Here is a 26562-nt window from a genome sequence, read left to right on the forward strand (position 1 = left end):
TAAAAAATGTCCACCACAGATTTCTAACGGATTTGGTTTTGTGGAAATTTTTTTTAATATTTGGCACCGATGATTTCAGAGGGGTATTTATGAGAGTCGTGTTGCTGAATAAAATAAATTCAGTAAAGTAGGTATTTCTAACTTCGACAGTGAAATTAACTCTTGAATGAGTTAGGTGTGTTATCGTAAAAACCGGAATAAGATCGAGTACTTTGACGGTATCGGAAACCTGGGACCCGCTGTCGGAGCTGATCGGATGCATAAAGACTTCCAACGGAATACCTTAACTTGTATAAGTATGAAAGTAAAGAGAAATTACATTCATTTAACGACGGATACGTGTGCTTAGAGTTTCTCTCGGAAAAATAATATTTTGTCTATCGGGAAAGACTTCGTCCTTTAGTAATTACTCTTTGATCCCATCGAACTCGAAGAAGTCAAACGGGAAGTATCGATTTCACTAACTATAATAATATTCTTAATCTGGTGAAAGACAAAAACATTCTTTCAAAGAATCAAATGTAATTGGGTAACTGGTGTAGGGTGTGGTGAGTGTAAGTGATGAGGGTAAGTGTTGAATGTTGAAAGGAAGTGATGTGGAGAAGTGGTAGGGGGAAATGTTGAGGTGAAGTGTGAAAGGAATGTTTTGGGTGAGTTGTGAGAGAAATTGGGGATGGCTAGTGTTGAGAGGATTGATAAGGGGGATTGGTGACCTTGACCTTCGCCTGACAGTTATGTGACGTCGTAGGATCAAAAGTCAAGGATCGATTTGTTTGCCCATTTTTATGTTACTTTGGTAGTCTAGATTTCTGATATGTTAATAGCACATTTTTTCAATAAATAATGGAATAAGGTAAATTTGCTTGAGTCACAAAATTAAAAAAAAAAACTGATTTCATACTCGTATTAGAAGCTTCTACAGAGTTCCAAAATATAAATAAATCAACCATCTGTATAATTTTACTAATATTTTTATTTGTATTTTTCTTCGTTCTTAACAAAAACATTTTTTGTTAAATTATTTAATTTTTCGTCAATCAAAGTTGAAGAAATTGACATCATACTAAGAGAAAAAATTCCACAATAAAATAAACAGTGTTGAACAAAATCAAACAAAAATGGGTCAGATTTGGAATATCCTTCTACAATTAAATTGGCTGAAGTTTATAAATTTTTCTTAAGTAATTTTTTATGGTTGATAAAGCACATAATGATGTTCCAAAAATATATGGAATACACGAAACTGTTACTTTCGTAGAAAATATGTACTTTATATTTTGAATATTTTTTAAAGGATTCTTAAATTTAATTTATTTTAATTATTTTTTTTTAAATTAATTCGTACGATTAAGTTTAAATTGCAAATATTTTAATTATTTATATAATTTAAATTCAAGCTTTTTTTATCTTTAATATTTCAGGATAATTTTATCTAGCATGACCGCTATAGTCTCTATTTCAACTGCTATCGATTATTTTACGAGAGATAATTCCAAAAGTAAGCATTTTTACATTATATTATTATATGTAATTATTAACTAATATACTAATTAAAATTAAAATTCTTAATTAATTAATATAAAATAATAATAATATTATTATTATTACATAAATAATTAATCTATATATAAAAATATTAAATATAAAGTTGAGGTTAATAGATTTCCTTAAGTAAAGTTTTCTCTAAATCTAACACCACCTTTAATAAAGTGTTAAATAAGAAAAAGAGAATTTTCAAAAACCTTTTCTGCACTTAAGATCTGGAGTTTATAATTAAAAAAAAAAAAAAAAATTAGATTTTTTTTTCCTGTATATGAAGTATATGAACTTTCAAACAATGAAAAAAATATCTAAACCGGAAGGACATAACACAAAAGAATAAAGAATCTATATTTCAATTTTAAGAATGGGGGTGGATTTCTTGAAAAAGCTTTTATGGGATTATATACGAACAAAACAAATTTGCCTAGGTAACAAATTTGCTTTAATAAAGTTCTCTAAAATGCCTCTGAGGAAAGCGGAAATTGGTTTAATCATGATTATCTCTTACCTCCTACTTTTTTCCTGTTTAACCTTTGGGAATTACCTTTCAGGTATTATTTCAGAGGATGAATGAGGATGATATGTATGAATGTAAGTGAAGTGTAGTCTTCTACAGTCTCAGTTCGACCATTCCTGAGATGTGTGGTTAATTGAAACCCGACCATCAAAGAACATCGATATCAACGATGTAGTATTCAAATCCGTGTATCGCGTTCATCTATAGACCAACCCGGTGGGTGTCTCTCTTACCCCGTTAACAAATTTAAAAAAAAATATATAATACGATCAATGCCCCATGTATAGAAATATTTGAGTGGAATTTGAACAGAATTGCTTTAGTTAATCCTGAGATATAAGCCCAAAAGCAGTATAAAATATACGTACGTAGATTCTTACACATACACATTCATGAAATATGTTTTGATTTTGTAGTTTAACTAGTTCAACATTAAAACGTAAGGATTTTTAAAAAAATCCCGATAGCTCATCTTTGACATGACCACCATAGTTTTTCATTTAATATACCAATTCAAGGGAAATGTTTTACAACAGAGTTTTACTGAAAAAAAGGAGTTCAAGCTGTTACACAGCGTCGTCAACCACGCAAAATCGTACAGTTTAATGGATACATAAGGTTACGATTTCTTTACAAGTGAGGTCTCTCTAATTTAAATATATACTGCAAAATTTGATTAAATTTTTTTAATGATAGTTTTGTAAGCTATGGTGCATTTTCACACGGTAAACCATTTACTTCAGTAAAATTTTTATTGTGACCAAATAATTCAATATATATTTTATAGTTAAAAGTTTGTAGAAAAAACCTTGTAATATGTAAGCACAAACATACCAGATTTAATGGGATTTAACATTTAAATCAATTTGAAACCTTTAATACAGACAATTACAGATCCACCTTATTCGTACAAAATCCATATAAATAAAAATATAAATGTTCTTTTGTTCAAAATCTTAAATCTCCGAAAATTCTTCACCGATTGCTTTAAAAGTTTGACACAACGTTGGATTGTAATATGCGCGTGTTTTCATATCCCTACTATTTATATACTTAAGATGTCAAACCTGTGACAGGTAAAACGTGCTTTTTTTAAAAAACTACAGCGTTATCTGTTGGACGTAAAACCAACACACGCTATACTAAATATTTTACGATTCCATTTCAATGTTTCCGATATGTGTGTCCGCTGTAGACTAAAAAAACTACTGGACCGATTTATGGGGAAAAAGGGAGAAAGGGTAAAATCGGAAAAGGAAAAAATCGAAAAAGGTGAAAATGGATAAAAGAAAAACAGGGTTAAACGGGAAAAAGGAAAAACGGGAAAAAGAAATGGAAAGGGGAAAGGAAAAAAATAAAAGGGTGAGGGTGAAAAATGAAGGGGGAAAAGAAACTAATGGAAGAGAAATGAGGGAATTAAAGGGAAATGGGAAAATGAAATGGGTGGGGAATGGGAAATGGGAAAATTTAAAAACGGAATGGTGTTGTCGCGAGGGGAAAGGGGGCGAACGGTAAAGAGGAAATGTAAAGGGGAGAGGGAAGGATGAAAGGGAAAGGTTCAATTTTGTGAAGTTCCGTAGTGTTCATTTTTTTAATGTTTTATCAGACTTTCATTTGTGTTCATTTAATCTTTATATATATATATATATATATATATATATATATATATATATACTCAAATCTAGCAATACCGAAGCATTGCAGAGTCTGCTAGTATGGTAAATAAAATTAAATAATTTTCGATTCGAGTTACGTAAAAAAGTCAGGAAAAGAACATATGGGATAGGAGTTAACTATTAATATACTTAGTCTTCGCCACTAAAGGGATACGCCCAATTACTGGGTATATTTATAATATTTGTTATTGAACGATAAAAAATAAATTTTGTAGCGTGGGAAAAATTTCTAAGCCTGACCAGGATTCGAATTAAGAACGTCCCGGATGAAAATCGGAGACGCTACTACTCTGCCACTTTGCCAAGTGGCATTCATAATAATAAAACCATTTATCTTAACAACCCGTATTCTTTTGTTGAAGATAGATTTACTTTAAATTAATGATAGATTATTCATATTTTTTTTAATTATTTAAGGAAGCTACATTAATTATGTTATGTTAATTACAACTGTTCAAAGTTAAGTATCGTAAATACACAGATGCGCAGAAACTCAATTGGGAGAGGCTTGTGAAGCGGTGTGGGCAATGCTAATACGAAAATGGGGATAGTGAGATGGGTTCAGGACTGAGTAAAAGCGGGAATTCAGTTGCCTTCATACATTTGTGCAGTAGATCCGTACGTTGTTATCGGCCTTTATAATCAGTATTTTTCAATACTAATTTTTTATATACGGTTTTTTCAAAACTAATTTTGTTTCAATAACGGAATTTTTAAATATTTAATCTTCGTAATAACTCAACCAAGATGTTATCGAAGAATAGAAAAAGGAATACCTCTAAAAAGCGAAAGAAAATGTATAATGATGAATATCAAATCCAATTAATAATGAATGTCTACGCGAGCAGAAATTTAAGTTCGCGTAGCAGACCTTTGTGGAGTATCTGTTCATATTGTGCGTAAAGTGATAACAGAATCAAATAAACTGAGAGAAAATGAAAATTTAGTACGCTGGGAAAAACTCGAAATAGAATGAAAATGAAAGTTAACATCAACTTCCAAAAATGCGCGTTACGAAATATATACAATTTGCATGTACAACATAAAGCCCGGTTGACATTAAAAAAGTTATTATTAATTGTAAAAACCGAACACCGAGATTTGCAGATGAATTACAGTCACGAACTCTAAGGAAAATTCTGAGGACGTAAAATTTTAGATGGCGTAAAACTGAAAATAACAGTAAAATTTTAGTAGGAAAACAAGATATACGTATTAAACGTACTCGTTTAATACTCGACACACGGGAAAAGTTATGGTTGGACCGATGGCTCTCAAATAAAGGCTATAAAACACCTGTATCCAAAGGATCGAAGCTGATATTGGTTCACGCAGGCAGTTAAGCAGGAGAAATTCAAAATTCTGTTTTAATTTTTACATCGGGCCAAAAAAGGAGAATACCGGAACAATATGAATATTCAACGAAAAAAGGAATATAAAACAATAAAAATTGTAATTGAAAAACTAAAAAAAAATTAAATATTTTAGCAATTAAACAAAAAAAAATAAAAAAATAAAAATTAACAAAAATAAATTAAACAAAAAAAATTAGATTAAACAAACAATAAATAAAACAAGAGAAACAGTCAGATGTTTATTTATATTTCTCTCCGCATGATCCGGTGTGCATTCAGTCTGCTGTTGAACATACGCACGCACGCACACAATACATACTTGCGTGTGTGTAAGTGTGGCCGGTCCTTCGTTCCTCCCCGCGGCGGTAACCTACCCGTCTCACCGAGCGCATTGACTTCTGTGTTTACGCTGTCATAACTTTGAACACCTGCAGTTATATTAATAGACATAACAAATGTCAAACAACATTCGACCTTGAAAATATTAAACAATGCTTTATTATTAGATTATAAACTCAATGAATATTATGAATTTAAAAGACGCCTTTTACTTCAAAATAAATAAATAAATATTATACATAGTAATACAAATAGTTGGTTTATCTATTTATTATAAAGTAACAGATTTTTTGTTGTTTATGAATTGTTTAAATTTCATGTTTTTGACTTTGTAATATATGACCAGTTAATTTGTTATGTCTTCTTTTTTCTCATTTTACTAATATTTCTAATATTTATTTTATTTTTTCTCATGTTTATCTTCTTTTTTTTCTCATCTTTATAACACGTTAATTCTTGTCCGAATTTTTTTATACTCACTGCTTGTTCTGTTTTGTTATCCAAAATTTTATTATTCTCAATACCTATGTTAAGCTACATTACCATTTATTTTTTTTTATGTTCCGAACAGTTAATTTTTGAATTGTTTGCACTTTGTTATATTTTTATTTTATTTTACTATACTGTGTTTAAGCCTTTATATTGCCTTGGGAGGTATCACTACCCTTTCTAACCATTAATTACACTGAACAGTTTACTTATCGTTTCATTGTTTAGTAATCTAATTGTAAATAAAGCAATACACAAAAAAAAATAATTTACATTTAAAATATGAAAGACATTATAAAAATGTAACCGTTAAAAAAAAAAAAATCACTCACAAGTAAGGCAAGTGAAAGTAACTTGCTTCTTTATAATAATACAAAAATTAAAGTAAAAAATGACGTAAGTGATTGCTAGAAAAACGTTATTTAAGGTACTCTGTAGTGCAAAAATATTTATTTTTTGAACCAGATTAACTTTTTTTGTTTTTTCCATTCAACCTTTCTTCCAAGCAAAACCCACTGTTAGCAAAACTCAGAGTCGTGTTGGGAGGGGTACCTCTGCCAATAAACTACCTGAGTGGCCGCACTGGGCCCAGCTATGCCGTTCCCAGCAGCACTACCCGGATAGCCGGGACTAGTTCTTCCCAATGCCTCGTCACAAGCTGTGGTCCCCACGAAAGGGTAGTCCCACCGGGTTTGTGATCTTTTCCAATGCCGTTGCCTCAACCATCCGAGCGGTCCCGCTAGGCCCGGTAATACCGAATCCAGCAGCACCACCTGGAGATCCGTGACTAGGTATTTTCCATGCCTTGCCTAAACTATATCAAGTTTACCTAACCTACCGGGTTGGTCTAGTGGTGAAAGCGTCTTCGCAAATCAGTTATTTCGAAGTCGAGAGTTCCAACGTTCAAATCCTAGTAAAGTTAGTTACTTTTATACGGATTTGAATACTAGATTGTGGATACCGGTGTTCTTTGCTGGTCGGGTTTCAATTAACCACACATCTCAGGAACGGTCGACCTGAGACTGTACAAGACTACACTTCACTTACACTCATACATATCATCCTCTGAAGTAATACTGACGGTGATTCCCGGAGGCCAAACATGAAAAAAGATCCAGTTTACCTGATAATTTGTTTTTAATAAGAACAATAATAAATACTTTGTGTACTACATTAAGATTAGGCTATTAATGATGATATTATAACAATTATAATAAGCAATGATGACGAGAAAATAAAAAAAAAAAACATTGAATAATGTATATTTTCAAATTGTATATCTATAAAATGTTTAAGAAATCTTCCTAAACAGATGTATTTTAAAAATATTGTATTTTTTATTATTTGAGATGTTACAAATAAATTGGTTCAAATTCAGATCCGCCTCTTTTTTTATGCAGTCGGTTAAAAAAAAAAAAAACAAATATATACATTATCTAAGTTAGTCAATTACCTAAAATACAGTTAATCTGTATTTTATAGTTAAATGTTATACAAAGTCATTAATTTAACACCGTAATTTATATATAGAAGAATTTTATAGATCATATTACACCTATCGAATAGAAATCAAGACGAATTTTTTGATAGCTGCAACATGAACAAATAATTGTTTCTTTTTTTTTATATAAAAACATTTTACTTCAAGATGAATTTCCAATAGTATGCTACAGAAGAGAATTTATAATTTCCTATTCCCTGTGCATTTATATAGAATAAAAAAGGGCCTTTTTGTAGCTTATGGAAGGGAAGTTTTAGATTAAAAAATTTTTTTATTTTTTTTTAGTTGACAATTTTAAATATATTTTCCATGTTTTACAGTTCAAAGATTTTGAATACATTATTTCATAATAGAATTATTTTTAAACAGGTTCATTAAGAATGATTATTAAATTATTTTCTGCTTTCAATAACGGTAAAAAAATCATTTAAAACGAAAAATCCTGAACAACCATTGACAGTGCTTAATGGAATTCGATTTTTAAGCGGATTATGGATAATGTTAAGTCATCATTATTTATTTACTTCAGTGAGGCCAGCATTGAATTTTATTAAAATGTCACAGGTGAGTAAAAATATTTTAATATTTGAAATTTTTGGAATTTTTATTAAAAAATTTAAGTAATTTAAGTGGGTTATTAAATAACCTATAAAATGAAATAACCCATCAGATGGAGTTATAGCAATCACTCTAAATACATTGTTTGAAATACTTTGTAGCGTTTCTTACTTGTATAAATAAAACACATTTTTACTTCCTTGTAGAAAGTATTGTGTTAGTGAAAAATTTACATTTTCAGATTTCAACGGAAATACCAATTTTGACAATCCCTGAATCCAATTTTACTCATTTCGACCTGACGTCTGTACGTACGTATTTATCTCGCATAACTAAAAAACGATTAGTCGTACTATACCGAAATTTTGGATTTAGGACTGCTGACTGTCCAAAAAAATCCAAAAAAAAAAAATTATTTTGTTTTTTCTTAACTGCAGTAATCAGCCCTAATCGAGAGCTTTTCAACGATATATAATAAGTGGTAGTTACTTTCAGTGGTTCCAGAGTTATAGCCAAACCCACCGGGTTGGTCTAGTGGTGAACGCGTCTTCCCAAATCATCTGATTTGGAAGTCGAGAGTTCCAGCGTTCAAGTCCTAGTAAAGCCAGCTATTTTTACACGGATTTGAATACTAGATCGTGGATACCGGTGTTCTTTGGTGGTTGGGTTTTAATTAACCACACATCTCAGGAACGGTCGAACTGAGAATGTACAAGACTACACTTCATTTACACTCGTACATATCATCCTCATTCATCCTCTAAAGTATTATCTAAACGGTAGTTACCGGAGGCTAAACAAGAAAAAGAAAGAAGAGTTATAGCCAAATCAAATTTTAATTAATGAAATATTAGGATCGTACAATGGGAAATGATGTGTGAGTCGAACCGTTGTGGTTCGACTCGCACTTCATTTCCTTTTTTTTCACCTTTTTTTATTAATTAAATATATTGATTTATTAACAATTATTCACCTGTGTTGTAAAAAGATGTGTATATATAATTTAACAGGCGTAGTAGGAAGTAATGTGGTGTTCACATCAGATTTTTTTGTTACTATTTCTTCAGTTTTTATGAAAGATCTCGTTTTAAAATTTCAGTAATTTTTTTAACAGTTAATGAGAGTTTTCTCCATCAATACAAATTTTTGATATTATACCCATTAATACATATAAATTCGATCTCAAAAGTAATTCCAGTAAGAATTCGATGCTTGACAAAAGAAACATATTTTTATTCCAATTTTCGTGATAATAAAATATTTATTCTCAATATTAATGCTAATCTCATGGTGGGGAGATAAAAATAAAGGACTTTAATCACGTACTATCAATATATTTGTCTGTTTCCATAAAATTTCACTGGAAACGTTGGACTTCTCCAATATTGTTTAATATTTTTACCTTTACTGACTGCTTTTACCTTTTACGGATTTTTTTCCGGATGACTTTCACAGAGTTGGAAATTTTACGACCATTTTTTTCAAATTATAATAACTTATCGGTGTTTATGCTACTACTTTTCTCAGTGATCTTACTTTGATTGATAAAATTCGACCCAGATTGCTTCATAAAAAGCATTAGTACATTTTCCATTAACGATAACTGATTTCCCAATTATTTGATACATGTATTAGTCGCTGCAAAAGATGCAAAACCTTGATCTAAATTTTCGATTTTAATTTTTTTTTCATATATGATAGTATATACCTAAATAAAATTAGATAAATTAAATTCTAATTGAGAACTAGGATTTGGTAGTAATGCTAAACAAAATTATAAAAACAGGTTATAACTAAGTTCGTATCGTAAGATATTTGTAACATTTCACGTTTTTCTCTTTTACAGTTTTACTTACGGTTATATGGAGCTATAATACTAAATGGTATTTTGGCTGTTGATAACTTTATTATGCTCAATGGTGTGTTGTTATCGTATTATTTTATTCAACACCAAAAACATGGCACAAGATTTTCATTATTAAAATTCTACCTGTATAGGTTCATCAGGTAAGTAAAAACATTTTTTTCATCTATAAAATATAAAATGTTATAATAGTATTATTATTTTTTTTTTAATAAATATTGGGAGAAGAAAATGAAAGAACATATATATTACGTATTATTGAATTCTGGTGCCACTGATTAAATAATTTTTTTTTTTTTTAATAGTATAGGAGGTTATTTGGTAAATGCCTCGGAAAGGATAAAATAAAATTAAGTTTTCTTATTACAATGATATAAATTCAACTCGGTACATATATCTTCTGTATTTCGACGGTTTCCTAGAGTTCTACGGGTTTATCATGAAAGCAGTTTAATTTCGCTACCGACATTTAACATGAATGTTAAGAATTTTCCGACTATTGAACACGATGCCACCGAGTTCCTACAATTGGGTAATGGGAACCCGGGAACATGTTACAACGCACGTACTATGCGTTTTCAAGAATATGAAGGTGTTGTATGATATTACCTCAAAAGTAATTGCCGGTCGAAATTCAATAAGCATATATGACTGAAAAATTCGAATCTCAGAATGTTCTCAGAAGGAAACAAATAGCGGCACCAATATTAGAAAAAGAAACAAATAAATTACGATCAGAAATGTATTTCCCTTCTGTTTATAAAAATAAAATAAAATATATATATATATATATTTATTACTGTTATTATAATTTTTAAAACGCACTTATAAATATATTGTTTTTATTTTCACTTGTGGGTTTATTTTTTTTTTAACAGAGTGTTACCTCCATACATAGCATCAATATTAGCTGCTATAACAATTTTTCCAAGATATACTGGCGATGGACCTTTATGGAAATACTATATTTATAGAGAAAAAAATATTTGTTTAAGTAATTGGTGGAAAAATTTACTGTTCGTCCATAATTACGTAACAGCTGATCAACAGGTACTATTAAATTTGTACAAATTCTGCAATAGTTTCTAGTTTAATTATTTTTTAAAGAGTTTTATTTCTGCTTAAAATTCCTGAAAAAATATTGATCGCTTTAACAACAAACATTTTTTATTCATGTAACCAAAAGAAAGATAACAATTTTTCTGTTAAAATTATAAAGTAATCATTTATAACCTAATTTACATATCTAATTAAACGGCTCGTAAGTGAAAACCTATTGTAGTTCCAAGAAAAAAATGCAATATTTTAACTGAATACATTCTTAGAATTTTTTATGTGGAAGTAAAACTGATTATTTTTATAATGAAATTAATGAAACTTACTTATCTCTTTTCCTGATTAGGTTATTTTAAGATAAATATAAATAATGAGATAAAATTACATGTCTTACCAGAAATTCGATTGTAGAATAGAATAATATGATTACAGAGGAGCACTGGTCCCGGAATGCCGTTCCGGTACTTCTTTTATTGAAAAATAATAAATTTCCCTATGTTTTAAATTAAAATTCGGGCTACGTCAAATTTTAACTTAAAAAAATTGCCTAAATTATAAAAATTAGTCCACCAAAAATGGTCCTTGCTTGTGGATATTCGTAGGCGATCGGCTACTTAATAAAAATCTAATTAACGAAAAAATTTTAATATTTGAGATGAAAAAAAATACGTTTTGCTTCTTATCAATGTAAATATCAAAATAAATGTGCATTTTTCATATGGCTTACGATTAGGTAGCCGTCTGTGGAATTTTTGTGGTCTGCTGTAATAGAAAATCAAACATTCCTGTACTGGAAAATTTACGAGTTTACCCTTGATTTTTTCTGTATTTATGGATCGAGTCGTAAAGCTTTTAAAGAATCGGTAAAGGTAAAGCTCTTAATTGGTAAAGTAAAATTATTAAAGCGATACATCAAAAAAAATTACATCCTATAAATAAAATGATGAAGACTAACCATAATTAATTTATGAGCAAATTAGGAAAGAAAAAAAATGCTCGTGTGTACTTACTTATATAGCACGTAAGAAGATATATTTCTTTGGCGTGAATAAAAATAAAATTTTTTTACGCATTCAAATATGTGTCAAACGATCGCTAGACGGCATAAAATACCATGAATAAAGGTTTGTATAAATAACAATAAAATAAAATAATATTTATGTTATATAGTTTAAAATATGTTGAAGTATTCGTTGTCATATAAAACAAAGTTCACGGAACATATTTCGATTAATTTGGTTCCATTAATTCTTCGGATGACGATTGACTAGGCACGAGGATTATCAGCGGCTTATGATATGAAAAATATGATGCAAATATTTTTATTTTATAAAAGTACACTTTATCAAAAATTTTGATTTTTGGTAAATTTAAAATTATTTATGCAAAATTAAAAATTTATTTGATGTGTGCTATTTTCTGTGTCATTAAAAAATATAATTTTACTCATAAAAAGTAATACTTACACAAATATAACCACAAATCTTGATACACAATTTTCACAAAAAAACAAAAATAAATATACGCTGCAATATAAATAAAGTTTTATGAATACGAACAACAATACCACAGTTTAAAATATCCGTCTTCAGAAATCCGAGTATGTAAATATATATTTATTGCGACTCAATATTTGTTATGTTTACAACACGTGGTAATCACTTAATTGCATTAAACGACTGACTGAATTAGACACAACACGCATGCGCGTACAAACTGACCCACTTGGGCCTGCGCAAATCTTCGTGTGTGTGTTATATCGTCGCACGCAACTTCCGTAACTTGCTGAGAATTCACTTTAATCAGTTTCTCCTAACGCGTCAAAAGAAGTATAACTTCAAACTATTGTTAAATAGTTTTTTTTTAAATAAATAAATTCAGTTATTTATGATAACCATTATCTAAAAATTAATTTAAAAGATTGCATAATAAACAAAGTAATTTTGTCTACATTTTTTTTTTTAATTTATCTTTTGGAAAAAGAAACAATGTTATAAAATAAGTTAAATTTATTGATTCATTGGCAAACTATTAAAAAAGAAAAAAACAATCTGTGTATTTATTCCTGAGACGCTTAGTTATACAAATACATAACTTTATTAATTATTAATTTTATTAAAATAAAAAGAAATAAAATTGCACGATATTTTTTTGAACTTGAAGGATCCTTGAAGAATGAAATAGAAACCTACTGGTAGTAAATATACTTTTTAAAGAATTGTTTCTTAGTATTTTCACTAAATAAAATAAATCTTTTTTCAACAATACTAAAAAAAATATGATGTGAACAATACATGACTTCCTTGTACGCCTATAAAATTAAAAATACTTATTTTTAAAAAAATGAAACGGGCATGAAATTTTATTTCATAAACTTCCTATATTTTTTCATTTTTTTATTGTTATTATAGAATTATTATTTATCGTAAATTTTTTTACAATCAGAAGTTAAAAATTATTAATAAATCAATATTTTTGATTTTTTTTTTTTTTGTCTTCAGTCATTTGACTGGTTTGATGTAGCTCTCCAAGATTCCCTATCTAGTGCTAGTCGTTTCATTTCAGTATACCCTCTACATCCTACATCCTTAACAATTTATTTTACATATTCCAAACGTGGCCTGCCTACACAATTTTTTCCTTCTACCTGTCCTTCCAATATTAAAGCGACTATTCCAGGATGCCTTAGTATGTGGCCTATAAGTCTGTCTCTTCTTTTAACTATATTTTTCCAAATGCTTCTTTCTTCATCTATTTGCCGCAATACCTCTTCATTTGTCACTTTATCCACCCATCTGATTTTTAACATTCTCCTATAGCACCGCATTTCAAAAGCTTCTAATCAATATGTTTAAATTAAAAAAAAAGGAAATGAAGTCTGATTCGAACCGATATTCCTTCCCTTTATAAGATCCAAATATTTCATTAATTAAACTTTTATTTGGCTATAACTCTGGAACCAAAGAAAATAAGTATTATAAATATTGATGAAAAGCTCTCAATGAGGGCTTATTACTGCAGTTAAGAAAAATCCAAAAAAATTGGATTTTGGACTTTTTTGGATACTTCTGGTCCAGTCGATTGCAATCAGAATGGGAAGTGCACAACTAGATGTTACAACAGTCCTAAACCCAAAATTTCAACATCCTTTGGTTATCATTTTTAAGTTATGCAAGATACATACGTAAGTACAGACGTCACGCCGAAACTAGTCAAAATGGATTCAGGGATGATCAAAATGGATATTTCCGTTGAAATCTGAAAACAGAAATTTTTGGCGATAACAATACTTCCTTTAATTCGTAAAAGGAAGTAAAAATAGTGTTACAAGTTAATTATAACTTACTGTATATTAATTTTTCTTTTTCACATTCGAATAAATTAACACAACTTGGATTAGTTTTTTGTAAAATTATATGAATAAATTCCTACAACATTTTTTTTTCGTAATGTGTACATTGCAATCTGTTCAAATAACGAACAATAAGCACCTCTCCCATGGTTATATGACTTGAGGATGATGTGTACATGTAAATTAAATGTAGCCTTGTACACATTAGACTGAACATTTCATCCGATCAATTCCACTTACCATTCATGAGGCGTGTGGTTAATTGAACCGCCAATCATTATAGTATACCGGTATCCATTGTTTATTTTTCAAATCCGTATAAAGCAACTAACCTTTGCTACAATTTAAACATCACAACTATCGACATCGAAAATCAGTAGATAAAACAAATGATTTGAGATTACGAGTTATAATAACGTAATGTGTTTTTGTTTATCAATCAATTAACTGGTTCACCCATCCTTATCATTCTTTATAAATAATATAACAATTAAAAAAACGTACCTTGAGTGTTTCCTGTTATGGGCCTTGCATTTTTTTTATACATTATCATGAATATTTATTATTTTTTCCACGTATTCCCCAAGTTTGGAATCTATGACCATCCGAACACAAGACTAGCACTTTTCCACTCAATACCTGTTTATAGTAAAACAGGACAAATATTATCTCATACAATCTAGTCGGCCTTAACACTGGTTTTTCCAGCGTACTGTAACACGGCAGCTAACGAAATATTAAATGAGCTTCAGAATGAAACATACAAACAGTAAAATATTAACGAAATGGTAACTTTCTCTTACCACACGGAGAAAAAAAGACTTAAAAACGATGCTACATCTAACTCACACATTTAACATACTTTTTTTATCCTTTTTTAACCATTCAGAGGCAGCCGGTAACTGCCTATAAGACGTTGCCTCGCCTGGCTCTAAGTGACGCAGCGGCGACTAGTCACCCGCCCTGTCTTGTTCATCCATTGGGGTCCCTTCCGGTTAACTCCGCTTGTGACTATGACCTCCGCTTGTGGATGCCGTGATGCCTCTCCCCAGGAGGGTTTCTCTTCCCGGCTCACTCGTAGTCGGGGTCAGAGTATGCTCCCCTTGCATTCCCCCTTCACTTTTACGCGTGACTGAACAAGACAACCTCACCAAGAATGCTACCTCCCTGGCCCTACTCAGTTCCGCACTTCGACCCCATTGGCTACATTATTTTTTTAGCCAGTCTCTGTTTGTTTTTTTTATACTTTACATACTTATCTAACTAAAATTAACATTATTTCAAATTACGGAATATTGTTATGCCGACACATTAAGTTTTATTCATAGAACGACGAGTTATTATCATTAAATATAAATAGACAATTCTGGATCGTTGTCTTAGCCAGGCCAATACAGCTAAAAGTTTTACAAAATTATTTATCTACTACCTTATATATTTATTAAATATGATAATTTAACCAACATTACATAATAATTTTTTGTAAATCCTTGAGAAATAACAAAATATAGAGAGTGAAGCCCCCAACAGAAAACTCCACTAATCTTTTCCATTTTACATCCTGAATTCGAAGTTTCATATAATAATAGTTATATTTAATCATTCATTCTAGAATCAGGTTTAATAAAATAGGATGCCTTAATAAATGAACACCTAATCTTAATCCTTCTTTTAATAAGTGTTTCATCAAATTACCTAAAATCTCCTTCTTCTTTATTAATCTTCTATTTATTAATATTATCATAGAAGTAAAACAACTATGACTTGGCTTGTGTGGTTTCAATTTAATACGACACAGAATTCTACACTATAGTGGGAGCTTTCATGGTGTGAATCTAATTCCTATTACCAATTTTATTATATTTGTGCTGCCCATTATGTTCTCTTTAAACATTAGTGGGTGATTTAAATTAACAGTTGAGCAAGTTTTCAAGCTATGCAACTTCTTTATCGATGACTGTCTTTCACGAATGGCTACCTCATCGATATTTTAACTATTTGAATTTTTTAAAGTAACATTTGTCTTTCTGTCTTACTTTGTTACAAATATAGATTAACAAAAGTTAACTCAAGATAACACATTTTAAGAATTTAATTTATATCTAGCAGACCCGGCAATGCTTCGTTACTATTAGATTTGAGTACATATATAGATTAAATGAGTGCAATTGAAAGTATGATAAAACATTAACAAATTGAACATTACTGAACTTCAAAATATTTAACCTTTCCCTATTTCCCTTTCCTTTTTCCCCTTTTCCCTTTACTTTTTCACATTCCCTTAACCCATTTTCATTTTTACCATATTCTCTTTCCCCTGTGTTCCTTTTCCCTTTCCACCTTTTACCCTTTTTCCTCACACTTTCCCTTTCTTTTACCCGTTTCTCTTTCCCTTATTTCCCTCCACCCTTCCTAATTCCCCCTTTCTTTCTTCTCCTTTCCCTTTTCCATTTCCTTATCCCATTTTGTCCTCTTTTCTTTTTTCATTTCCTCCTTCCCATTTTCTTTCCAACCCTTTTCGATTTTCCCTTTCTCCCTTTTTCCCCGAGCGTAAATCGGTCCAGTAGTTTTTTATTCTATAGCGGACACACATACCGGAAACATTGAAATGGAATCGTAAAATATTTAGTATAGCTAGTGTTGCTTTTACGTCCAACACAGCGCTGTTTTTAAAAAAAGCATGTTTTTACCTGTGACATCTAGGGTATATAAATAATAGGTTTATAAAAATACCCGCGTATTCGAATGCAACGTTGTGTCAAAATTTCAAAGCAATCGGTGAAGAACTTTCGGAGATTTAATTTTTTGAACAAACGAACATTTACATTTTTATTTATTTATATATATATATATTTAAAAAATATATATATATAAAGTCAGTTATCAATGAATTCGTTCCATTCTTTATTCATCAATTTTTTTTAAAATTTTTTTTCTTTAATAACAATATTTTGTGACTCTTATGTAATTTTATTACAATGCGTTACTCCTAGGTTATTTTAACTTTAATTTCATCCATAAAAATCATACATCATATTCTCCTAGTTTACGTTCACACAAAAATATGAAAGTATTTATAAAAATATGAATAATACAATTTCAACAAATAATCTCATTTTCTATCCTTATTTTTTTTTATATTAAACATGGTTAATCTGTGTCCTTATAATTAATTTCTAATATAATAGTTGTATTTTTCGACTTACATATGGAATTTTTTTTTTCAGTTTAATTTATGTAAAAATTTTTTCATTTGTTAAAAAAAAAAATCTTAATTTTGTATAGAATAAGATAAAATATAGCGTTTTAATTATAGTGTATACCGTCAACATGGTATTTATCAGTGGATATGCAATTGTACGTAATATCACCAATACTGCTATTCGCAATAGTAAAATGGAAAGGATTTGTGAAATATATGATACCAACTCTTATCGTGATTGCTATTTTAATTACAACTCTTAATTCATATATCAATGAAATACCAGCGGGATCAGTTATTGCCAGGTAATTCTACTATTATTTTCTTATTATTATATTTTTTTAAGACAAGTATAAAAAGGTATCAAAATAAAACTATTTTTATGGTATGTAGTACAAACTATATATAATGAATTTGTAACACATAAAAGGTATAAAATATATGTATATATATTTATAAATAGGTCAAAAAAAATAGTTAGACATCATTAATTTCTTACCCTGATTTCTTCCAAAGAAATTAATTTCAGTATGTTTTACCCTCATAGACCCTTATTGTGACGTTTGTTTTTTATCGTCTTGTAATTATGAAATAGAATATTCTATATCAGTGATTCCCATACAATTCGCCGCGGCGCCCCGGGGGCAGCAGCCACTTCACAGGGGCGCCGCGAAATATTGTAAAAGCTTTATAATTAATTGAACGAAGATATTTATAATTATTAATTTAATGTTAATAAAGTAAAAAAAGTAATGAAAATACACGATTTTTGTTTATTTTTATCCCTTACTCACGAGTAGGCATAATTTTAATAGAGTAGGGCGCAATGGAAAATTTTGAATTGAAAAAGGGCGCCGCGATTCGGAAAAGTTTGGGAACCACTGTTGTATGCCATAAAAAATGGAAAAAATATTTGTTTAATCATCTTTGTACTATTTTTTTTTTTAATTCAACGGGGTTACTAATCAACGTCAAAATACGAAAAAAGGTGTATTAATATTTTCGAATGTTGCATATTAATGTTTAAAGCAACTTATTACAACCAAAATTAATTTATACACGAGAATAGTAAGATTTAAGTTATGCATTCGCCTGTTGGCTTCATAATTTTTAATGTTAATTCCTCGAATTAGAGTGCAAAATGATTTGTAATTGAAATTTTATCAATGTCAATTTTTTCCATTATTTTTTCTAAAAGAATTCACAAAATTTCGTACAAAGTAAAAACTCTGTTGCATCCGGCTGATGAGGTTCTTACCTTTAATGCACACACACACACACACACACACACACACACACACACACACACACACACACACACACACACACACACACACACACACACACACACACACACACACACACACACACACAGAAGTATACGAAAAATTCTTATCCATATAAAAAATTTGTCATCAAGAAGATTCTAAGCAGACGAACAAGCGAAATAAAATTTTAAGAGTAAAACATTTTTCCAGTAAAGTTATTTTATAAAACTATAAGCTACGATAAAACTCAACAGAACACGGTTCTTCAAGATGAGCCGGGAGTAAAACTGATAAAATCGTTAAAAACCAGATTTAAATTTGAAGAGTTTCATATTTTTTTTATGTGATATTAAAAATGTAACTACTGTAATAAATCAGTTAAATGGTAGAATTTGTCAAATGATATTCCGGCATTTTTTAGAAATTAAATTTAAAAGAAATTAGTCAACTTTCTTTCTTTTTTTCCTGTTTAACCTCCGGTAATTACCGTTCAGATAATACTTCACACGATGTGAATAAGGATGATATGTATAAGTTAAATGAAGTGTAAAAAGTCTTGTACAGTCTCAGTTCGATTCCTGAGATGTGTGGTTAATTGAAACCCAACCACCAACGAACACCGGTATCCACGATCTAGTATTCAAATCCGTGTAAAAATAAGTGACTTTACTAGGACATGAACGCTGGAACTATCGACTTCCAAATCAGCTGATTTGGGAAGACGCGTTTACCACTAGACCAACCCAGTGGGTTAGAAATTGAACTAATCACACCTATTCTAACAAAGATGTTTAACTGGTTATTCACTCTGGCGTTTTCTCAAACTTTATGAAAATATATATTCGTAAATCAAATTCCATAATCTAGTCCACGATGTACAAAAAGATTTTAGACCAGTTTCTGTACTTTGAACTACTTCTCAAACTCTTTGAGAAAGTTGTACATTCGTTTGTATATAATTTGAAAAAACTTTTACGATACCTCTTCTAAACAACTTGGATTTTAAAGCCCGTACTACCGAAACTAATTTAAGTTCAGTTTTAACAATAGCTATGATTACTGTATGAAATCAGACAAATTTAATTTACCTAGATTTTCATAGCAATAAACAAAATGATGATTAATATTCTACAAAACAGTTAATAAAACTTGATATAATGGATAAGTTTTCAAAATACTTACCTTCTTACTTGACAAACAGACATAAAATTTGGAAGTTTCCTCACAATATATAAATAGCATACGAAGGTTTTTTTTTTGTTTTTGTAGAGTAATTTTCCCGAATTATTTCTTACTGACTGGCCCTTTTCTATCTAATGAGGGTGGTTTACTCTAGAGATGTGTAGAAGTGAACAATAAAAAGAAGAAAATTATTATTGTGATTATTATTATTATTATTATTATTATTATTATTACCACCTTAGTTAAGTATTTGACAGAATTTTGACTAGTTGCTAAGAATATAAGTATATACTTCATTGTATTTTATTTTGTGTTGCACTATACAATTTATGTAATAATAATAATAAAAACATAATAATGTTTTTATTGCATAAAAAACAATAAAAACTTGCATTACAATTGTCAACAATCAATAACTAGAAAATGTAGTTAAAATTCTACAGAAATAATTACAAATTTAAAGTCGTTTCTATCCATTCAGTCGTCCATTCAAACATACAAAACGAATCATTAATGCACAATTCACACCTTTTGACATCAGGCTCTGTCCTGATAAAATTTTGATTAATTATCCCAGCGGCCATCCATGAACTTGTCAACAAAGTAGAACGCCTTAGACACCAAGAGGCGTCTTAGCCGAGATTTAAACCGACTCAAAATGGGAATTTGTTTGAAATCCTCTGGGAGTCTATTAATTAGTCTAACATCAACTTGCGACGGCAAACGTTCGAAAGGCATTGTTCTGCGCTGTTGGGCACGCACGTTGTCCCTTCCTCTGGTATCGCAAAAAGTGTTACATCTCCGATGCGCACTAAATTGCATATAAACGGCAATACAGCACAACATTCAATATATATAGACAAAGAAAAGTCAGAAATCCCATCTCCGAGAAGGGGTCCCTACAAGACTCACTAAATTTTAATTTCATAAACATTCTAACTCTAGTAGAAATAACTAAAATGGATCACTGAATGTAAAACTATAAAGAGAAAAGATTATGGAAGTGGATGAATTTTGTTATTTGGGAAGTAGAATTACTAAAGATGGACGAAGCAGGAGCGATATAAAATGCCGAAAAGCACAGTCAAAACGAGCCTTCATTCAGAAATATAATTTTTTTACATCAAAAATTAATTAAAACATCAGGAAAACATTTTTGAAAGTATATGTTTGGAGCGTAGCTTTGTATGGAAGTGAAACTTGGACGATCGGGGTACCTGAGAAGAAAATATTAGAAGCTTTTCAAATGTGGTGATATAGGAGAATGTTAAAAATCAGATGGGTGGATAAAGTGACAAATGAAGAGGTGTTGCGGCAAATCGATGAAGAAAGAAGCATTTGGATAAATGTAGTATAAAGAAGAGACAGACTTATAGGCTACATATTAAGGCATCCTGGAATAGTCACTTTAATATTGGAAGCACAGGTAGAAGAAAAAAATTGTGCAGGCAAGCAACGTTTGGAATATGTAAAACAAGTTATTAAGGATGTAGTATGTTGGGGGTATTTTAAAATGAAATAACTAGCGCTAGATAGGGAATCTTGGAGAGCTGCATCCAACCAGTATAACAACTTTGTTCTGCAGCCGAAATATCCTACTCATCAAGCTCCGACCACAGTATCCCAAAATTCGAATCCCTTAGGACAAGTGTGGAAATATTAGCCCATAGTAAGACATTTACAACAGATCTAAACTGCAGACACTTGTAAGTTACGAAGGGCAAAGATGTCCGATGAAACCTTAGCGCAAACATGATCTATGTGTTTATCCCAGGACAGCCCTCGATCAAGGGGCATACCTAGAAATTCCTAGATTCCTCCAAGAGTTCATCATCAACCATCACGGAAAGTTTCCTCTCATCCTCTCGGAGAAAAAATTTAATAAGTTCAACTTTTATTTATTGGTTATATGGTTACTGGTTATTTATTGGTTTTATTATATGTTCCTACTGATAAGACTTATGTCATAGAGGGACTTATGTCATAGAGATATTGTAAAATTATATGAAAATATTAAAATAAATAAATAAATTATTATTGTTAGACTGGGATCACGCTCAGAAATCGCATTTTTCAACTGTTCCGATTTCACCACATCTAATCAGGTAATTTTAATTTTGGCAGTAGGCTGTTGTTGTGATCGTTAAGAAAAGAATAAATAAATTATAATAAAGCGAGGAAACTTCAAACTCATTCCTACAGATTATTATTTTAAATCAAGTATAACAAGCTATTTGAAAATGTATACTCATGGAAATAAATATCGTAATTATAAAAAAAAATTCTGAACGGATTGATTACATGCTAGTTAATATAATGATTTAAATTCTGAACGGATTGATTACATGCTAGTTAATACAATGATTTTTAATTAAACATAAAAATTGCTATACTACATTTAACAAATAAATAAATTGGCTAAATCATTACTTTTATGATACTCTATAATTATTTAGTACATTGTTATATCAACTGACAATCAATGAAATAATAATTACACGGACGTTTGACTCTACTTCATAGTTAGCAACTACTATTTACTTTACCACAGTTAACCTTAATGAGCTGAGGTATGATTTAACGAAGGTTACTCTCGTAATAATTTTATTTGGTTATTCAGCACTTATCTATCTCAGATTCTGAAGTATATCCAAATGTATATGTTTGTGGTAAATTAAATAAAGTAAAAAAATTACTACGTAATCGCATGTTTATGTCAGCAAAATAGTATGTTGACATACAAAGATATATATGATAATTATTATATATATATATTATATAAAGAAAAATATTTTAGAAAAATAACAATTAAAAAATCTGATTTATAATACATATAATTCAAGAAGCTATTATCACATTCTAACCTAAAAAAATGTATTAATTTCTCCAATTTTCATCAGGAAAGAAGTGGATTTATATCACTATTTTTATATAATTTTTGTCCGTCATTATAAATTTTTCATCACCAGTCTAAAACGTATATATTCGTTACTTATTTCCACAATAATTTAATTCTTAATTTTAAAGTATTACTATTATATAATAATCAAATCCGATATACGTATCCTCGCTGCAGAGTTTTAATAAATTTGTATAGTTAAAGAATTTTATTATATACTGTATGGTGAGTGATTCACGAAGAATGTAATATTTTAGAACAAGATTCACTGGTTAACAAGTTGGCTGCAATGAGAAATCAAATGATGTCTCAGTTTTGCAATCCATTACTCCCATGAGACATCAAATGATGTCTCAATGTAACCTAACACGTGAGACGCAATATTATTAATTTTTTGTATCAAATTATATATTATTTTGGATATAAAATTCTGTATATTATTGTGTTTTATGCAGCACAGGCATTTTTTTTTAAACATGAAATTAAAGAATTTTTTTTTTTAAATCACCATATAAATGCAAAATAAATATAATTGATAAGTTTTGTAATAAAATGAAATAATTTTAGTTGTTTACTGACAAAGTTAAGTTATATTTTAATATCTTAAAAACAGTAAATTCAAAATTTACTTTAAAAGTCTCAATTCAAAGCATAATTATCAGTAAGATGTGATTTCATTACCGAAGAGAATGAATTTTAGTAATTTATGTTAATAAAAAGTATATCAATTAATAAAAATAGTATTCAAACAATTCTGGAGTTGTAGAACTAAAAATAAATATCAGTTGTTAGTAAGTAAAAGATATTATAATTCAATTAAAATATAATAAACATTCTGAGACATCAGTTAGTGTCTCGTTATCCACGATTGTAATGAGGCACAAATTGATGCCTCAACTTTATTTTTGAATATTTCAAAAAGTAAAGCTGCGAAGTGAAATTGGTATCAAAAATTATTAATAGGATAACAACACCTTCCATTGAAATTGAAAAAAAAAATGACAGCACTGGTAGATATTTTTAGCAACATATGTAGAGCAGCCTTTGAAATCTTGCATTTTTCAGTGTGGCAGTCAACCTGATAAAATAAAGAAGAAAGTTGCTATAAATATAGGTTCGTATACGATTCGTTAGAAAATGTCAGCTGGCGAAAGATTTCGCCCTGATTTCTTTGTTTTGGTAATTTTAATTTTTTTTGGGCGAAAAACGCCCCAGCGTTATCATCGCCCGAACACGAAATATAAACAAAAACAAAAAACAAACAAACTTATTAAAGACAAAGACAAAATAAAAAACGTAGTCTAAATGTTAATTTTTTTGGACGAAAAATATTTTCGTGTTACCAATCGCCTAGAAAAAAATATGGAATATAAAAATAAAATATAAAATCTAATAAAAAAACGAAATTAAAATAAAATCGTAAAGTAAAAATTTAAAAACAGAATTAAAACTTAAACTAAAAGACTAAAAACAAAGACAAAATAAAAGACAAACTAAAATTTAAAACACAAAAGCATAAAACTAACGTACAAAAAAATTAAGAAAACTATTAAAAGGCGTGCAAAATACTAATAACTGGAAAAAATAAAAATACCTGGTCCAAAAATTCTTTATTATTGCCAAGGATTTGACGAAGATTCCCGGGAAATTTAAATTTACGACGCAAGGCCGCATAACGTATGTAATCCATAAGGTAAAAGTTAAGCTAGACTGTAATTTTTGGGACCAAAATTACGGGGTAAATTGGTTATATATAAAATATAACTAGAAAAATTGATAATAATAGATCTGTAAACAGTACTTTTAAATTTGTAGTAAAATACAATACTTTTTTTTTTTAACCTCCGAGACCATCGTTAGCTAATGCTTCAGAGGATGAGATGAATAACAAGTAGCGTGTGAAAATGCCATGCCTGACCGGGATTCGAACCCGGAACCTCCGAATGAAAATACAAAAGACTGGGAGTCGAAAAACATACAGTTTTTATGTTTAGCGTAAAATAATTTTGTTCAGTTTAAGGGTAAAGTAGTTTGCTGATGACAAAATATATCTGTGACAGAATTATTATTATTATTTTAAGTGACTATGGAGAACCTGGTTTTTGTATTACACATTATGGAATTAATTAAATGTACTAATAATTCACAAGCTTTCTTAATACCATGCTTTTATCAACATTCTAGCCCTCCATTACATATTCTGTGTGAAAAGAGAGATTTATTTATTTTTATACTTTATTCTGATTTGTTAAATGAAAATTTAAAAAGATATTGCAAATATAAAATCCTAAAATGATTATTAATATTTTTCAATCGTAATTTTATCTTAAATTAAAAAATGTGTATAAAAGTATTTAAATGCCACTTAAATTATATACATTAAACTCGTACTAATAAGTAGAATGTTGATAAATTACTGAAACCGTTAAATAACGTCTCAGCAGTTACACGTAGAAAAATAAAATTTATTAATTATTTCTACTTCTATTTTTCGGTAAGAGACCATCGTATTATTTTAAAAGGTGTTAAAGAAAAATTAAGTAATAATTTAATATAGAGAGTAAATTGTTTCCATATAGAAATATTTGCTAAATTTTATATTTCTAGTTTTAACGTCTGAAAATTATTTAAGGGTTTATATACTTTATAAACACGCTGAATATATATATATATATATATATATATATATATATACATAATTTTTGGATTGTACAAAGCAAACTGAGGCGGAAAACGATATAAGATTTTAAAACATAAGCAATAATAGTACATAAGTTTCGATCCTTAATTTTTCATAATGCAAAATAATTAAACGCTATTTACTGAATTATGCTCCAAAATTCCTCACCAATATTCGGTAAATAAAATTTTTTTTGTACGAAATTAGATAAGTCAAACATAAAGAAATTAGCCAAAAAATATGAACTGGATAAAATGAATTGGATAAAACAGAAGAATTACATATAATTCTAAATTCTCGGGAGGGGGGATGTTCTAGATATGACTGATATGATAAAATCATAAGGAAAAATATTGATTATTCAGAAATGTAGAGAGATATCCAGCTCAGCCACTAGATTATCAGTGGGAGCAGCAGGAATCTTAAGAGAAGTTGATTGACAAGTGTGTGGCAGAACTGTGGTGATGCGGTAACATAGAAGTGGACACATTTTATCTCACCCGGTTTCTTACTGAACATGGCTATTTGCTCAAGTATATCCAATCTATGGAAAAGGTTAGCACTACCCAGTGCCGCTATTACGATAAAGAAAGCGAAGATGCGCCAAATTTTTTTACCTGCCCCCATTTTCCTCAAAAGCGAGGAGTATTTGGGGTTGAGGGAATTAAAAATTTTCTCCTGAAAATATTATCACGGCAATGTCGATAGGTGAGGAGTGATGGGACTCGGTATCAGGTTACGACGAACGGGTTATCGGACGTAAATAGGTCCAAGGAATGCTTAGCCGATCTGTAGATTTCTAGGAAGATGGCTTAAATTAAGGAATTGTCAACACGTTCCGGTCTATAACAATACGAAAGCGGTCCTAGCCTCGGGAAAACATGAGTGAAAGAGGAGGTAAAAATATCATATGATCAATTCATACCAGCCTGGTTTCTTTGGATGATTTTGCTCCTCTTCCAAAAATAAATAAAAAAATCCCTTTCGGCACGCCGGAAGGCGGAGGTAGATTTCACCGCTGCTAAATAAGAAATAAAAAAGATTTCCACCTTAAAGTTAAGAAAAAAAAATTTACTCAATAC

General features: G+C 29.7%; 2 protein-coding genes across 3 annotated transcripts in view; one reads left to right on the forward strand and one right to left on the reverse strand.

Moving 5' to 3' along the window:
- Positions 1–12533, reverse strand: part of LOC142332013 (uncharacterized) — a 63325-nt gene extending 50792 nt beyond the window's left edge. Inside the window, exon 1 of one of the 2 annotated variants that reach the window (XM_075378077.1) lies at positions 12364–12533. The gene's annotated coding sequence lies outside the window, so the exon portion shown is untranslated. The remainder of the gene's footprint in view (positions 1–12363) is intronic. The other variant, XM_075378080.1, reaches the window with a different exon arrangement.
- Positions 1–26562, forward strand: part of LOC142332487 (nose resistant to fluoxetine protein 6-like) — a 55114-nt gene that overhangs the window by 8492 nt on the left and 20060 nt on the right. The window contains 6 exon segments of the mRNA XM_075378937.1: positions 1422–1498; positions 7789–7847; positions 7849–7947; positions 9824–9984; positions 10720–10891; positions 17566–17756. Of these exon segments, the coding sequence (XP_075235052.1) occupies positions 1422–1498; positions 7789–7847; positions 7849–7947; positions 9824–9984; positions 10720–10891; positions 17566–17756 (759 nt within the window).

This window comes from Lycorma delicatula, chromosome 11 (genome assembly GCF_047948215.1).
Source record: "Lycorma delicatula isolate Av1 chromosome 11, ASM4794821v1, whole genome shotgun sequence".
Classification (NCBI taxonomy): domain Eukaryota; kingdom Metazoa; phylum Arthropoda; class Insecta; order Hemiptera; family Fulgoridae; genus Lycorma; species Lycorma delicatula.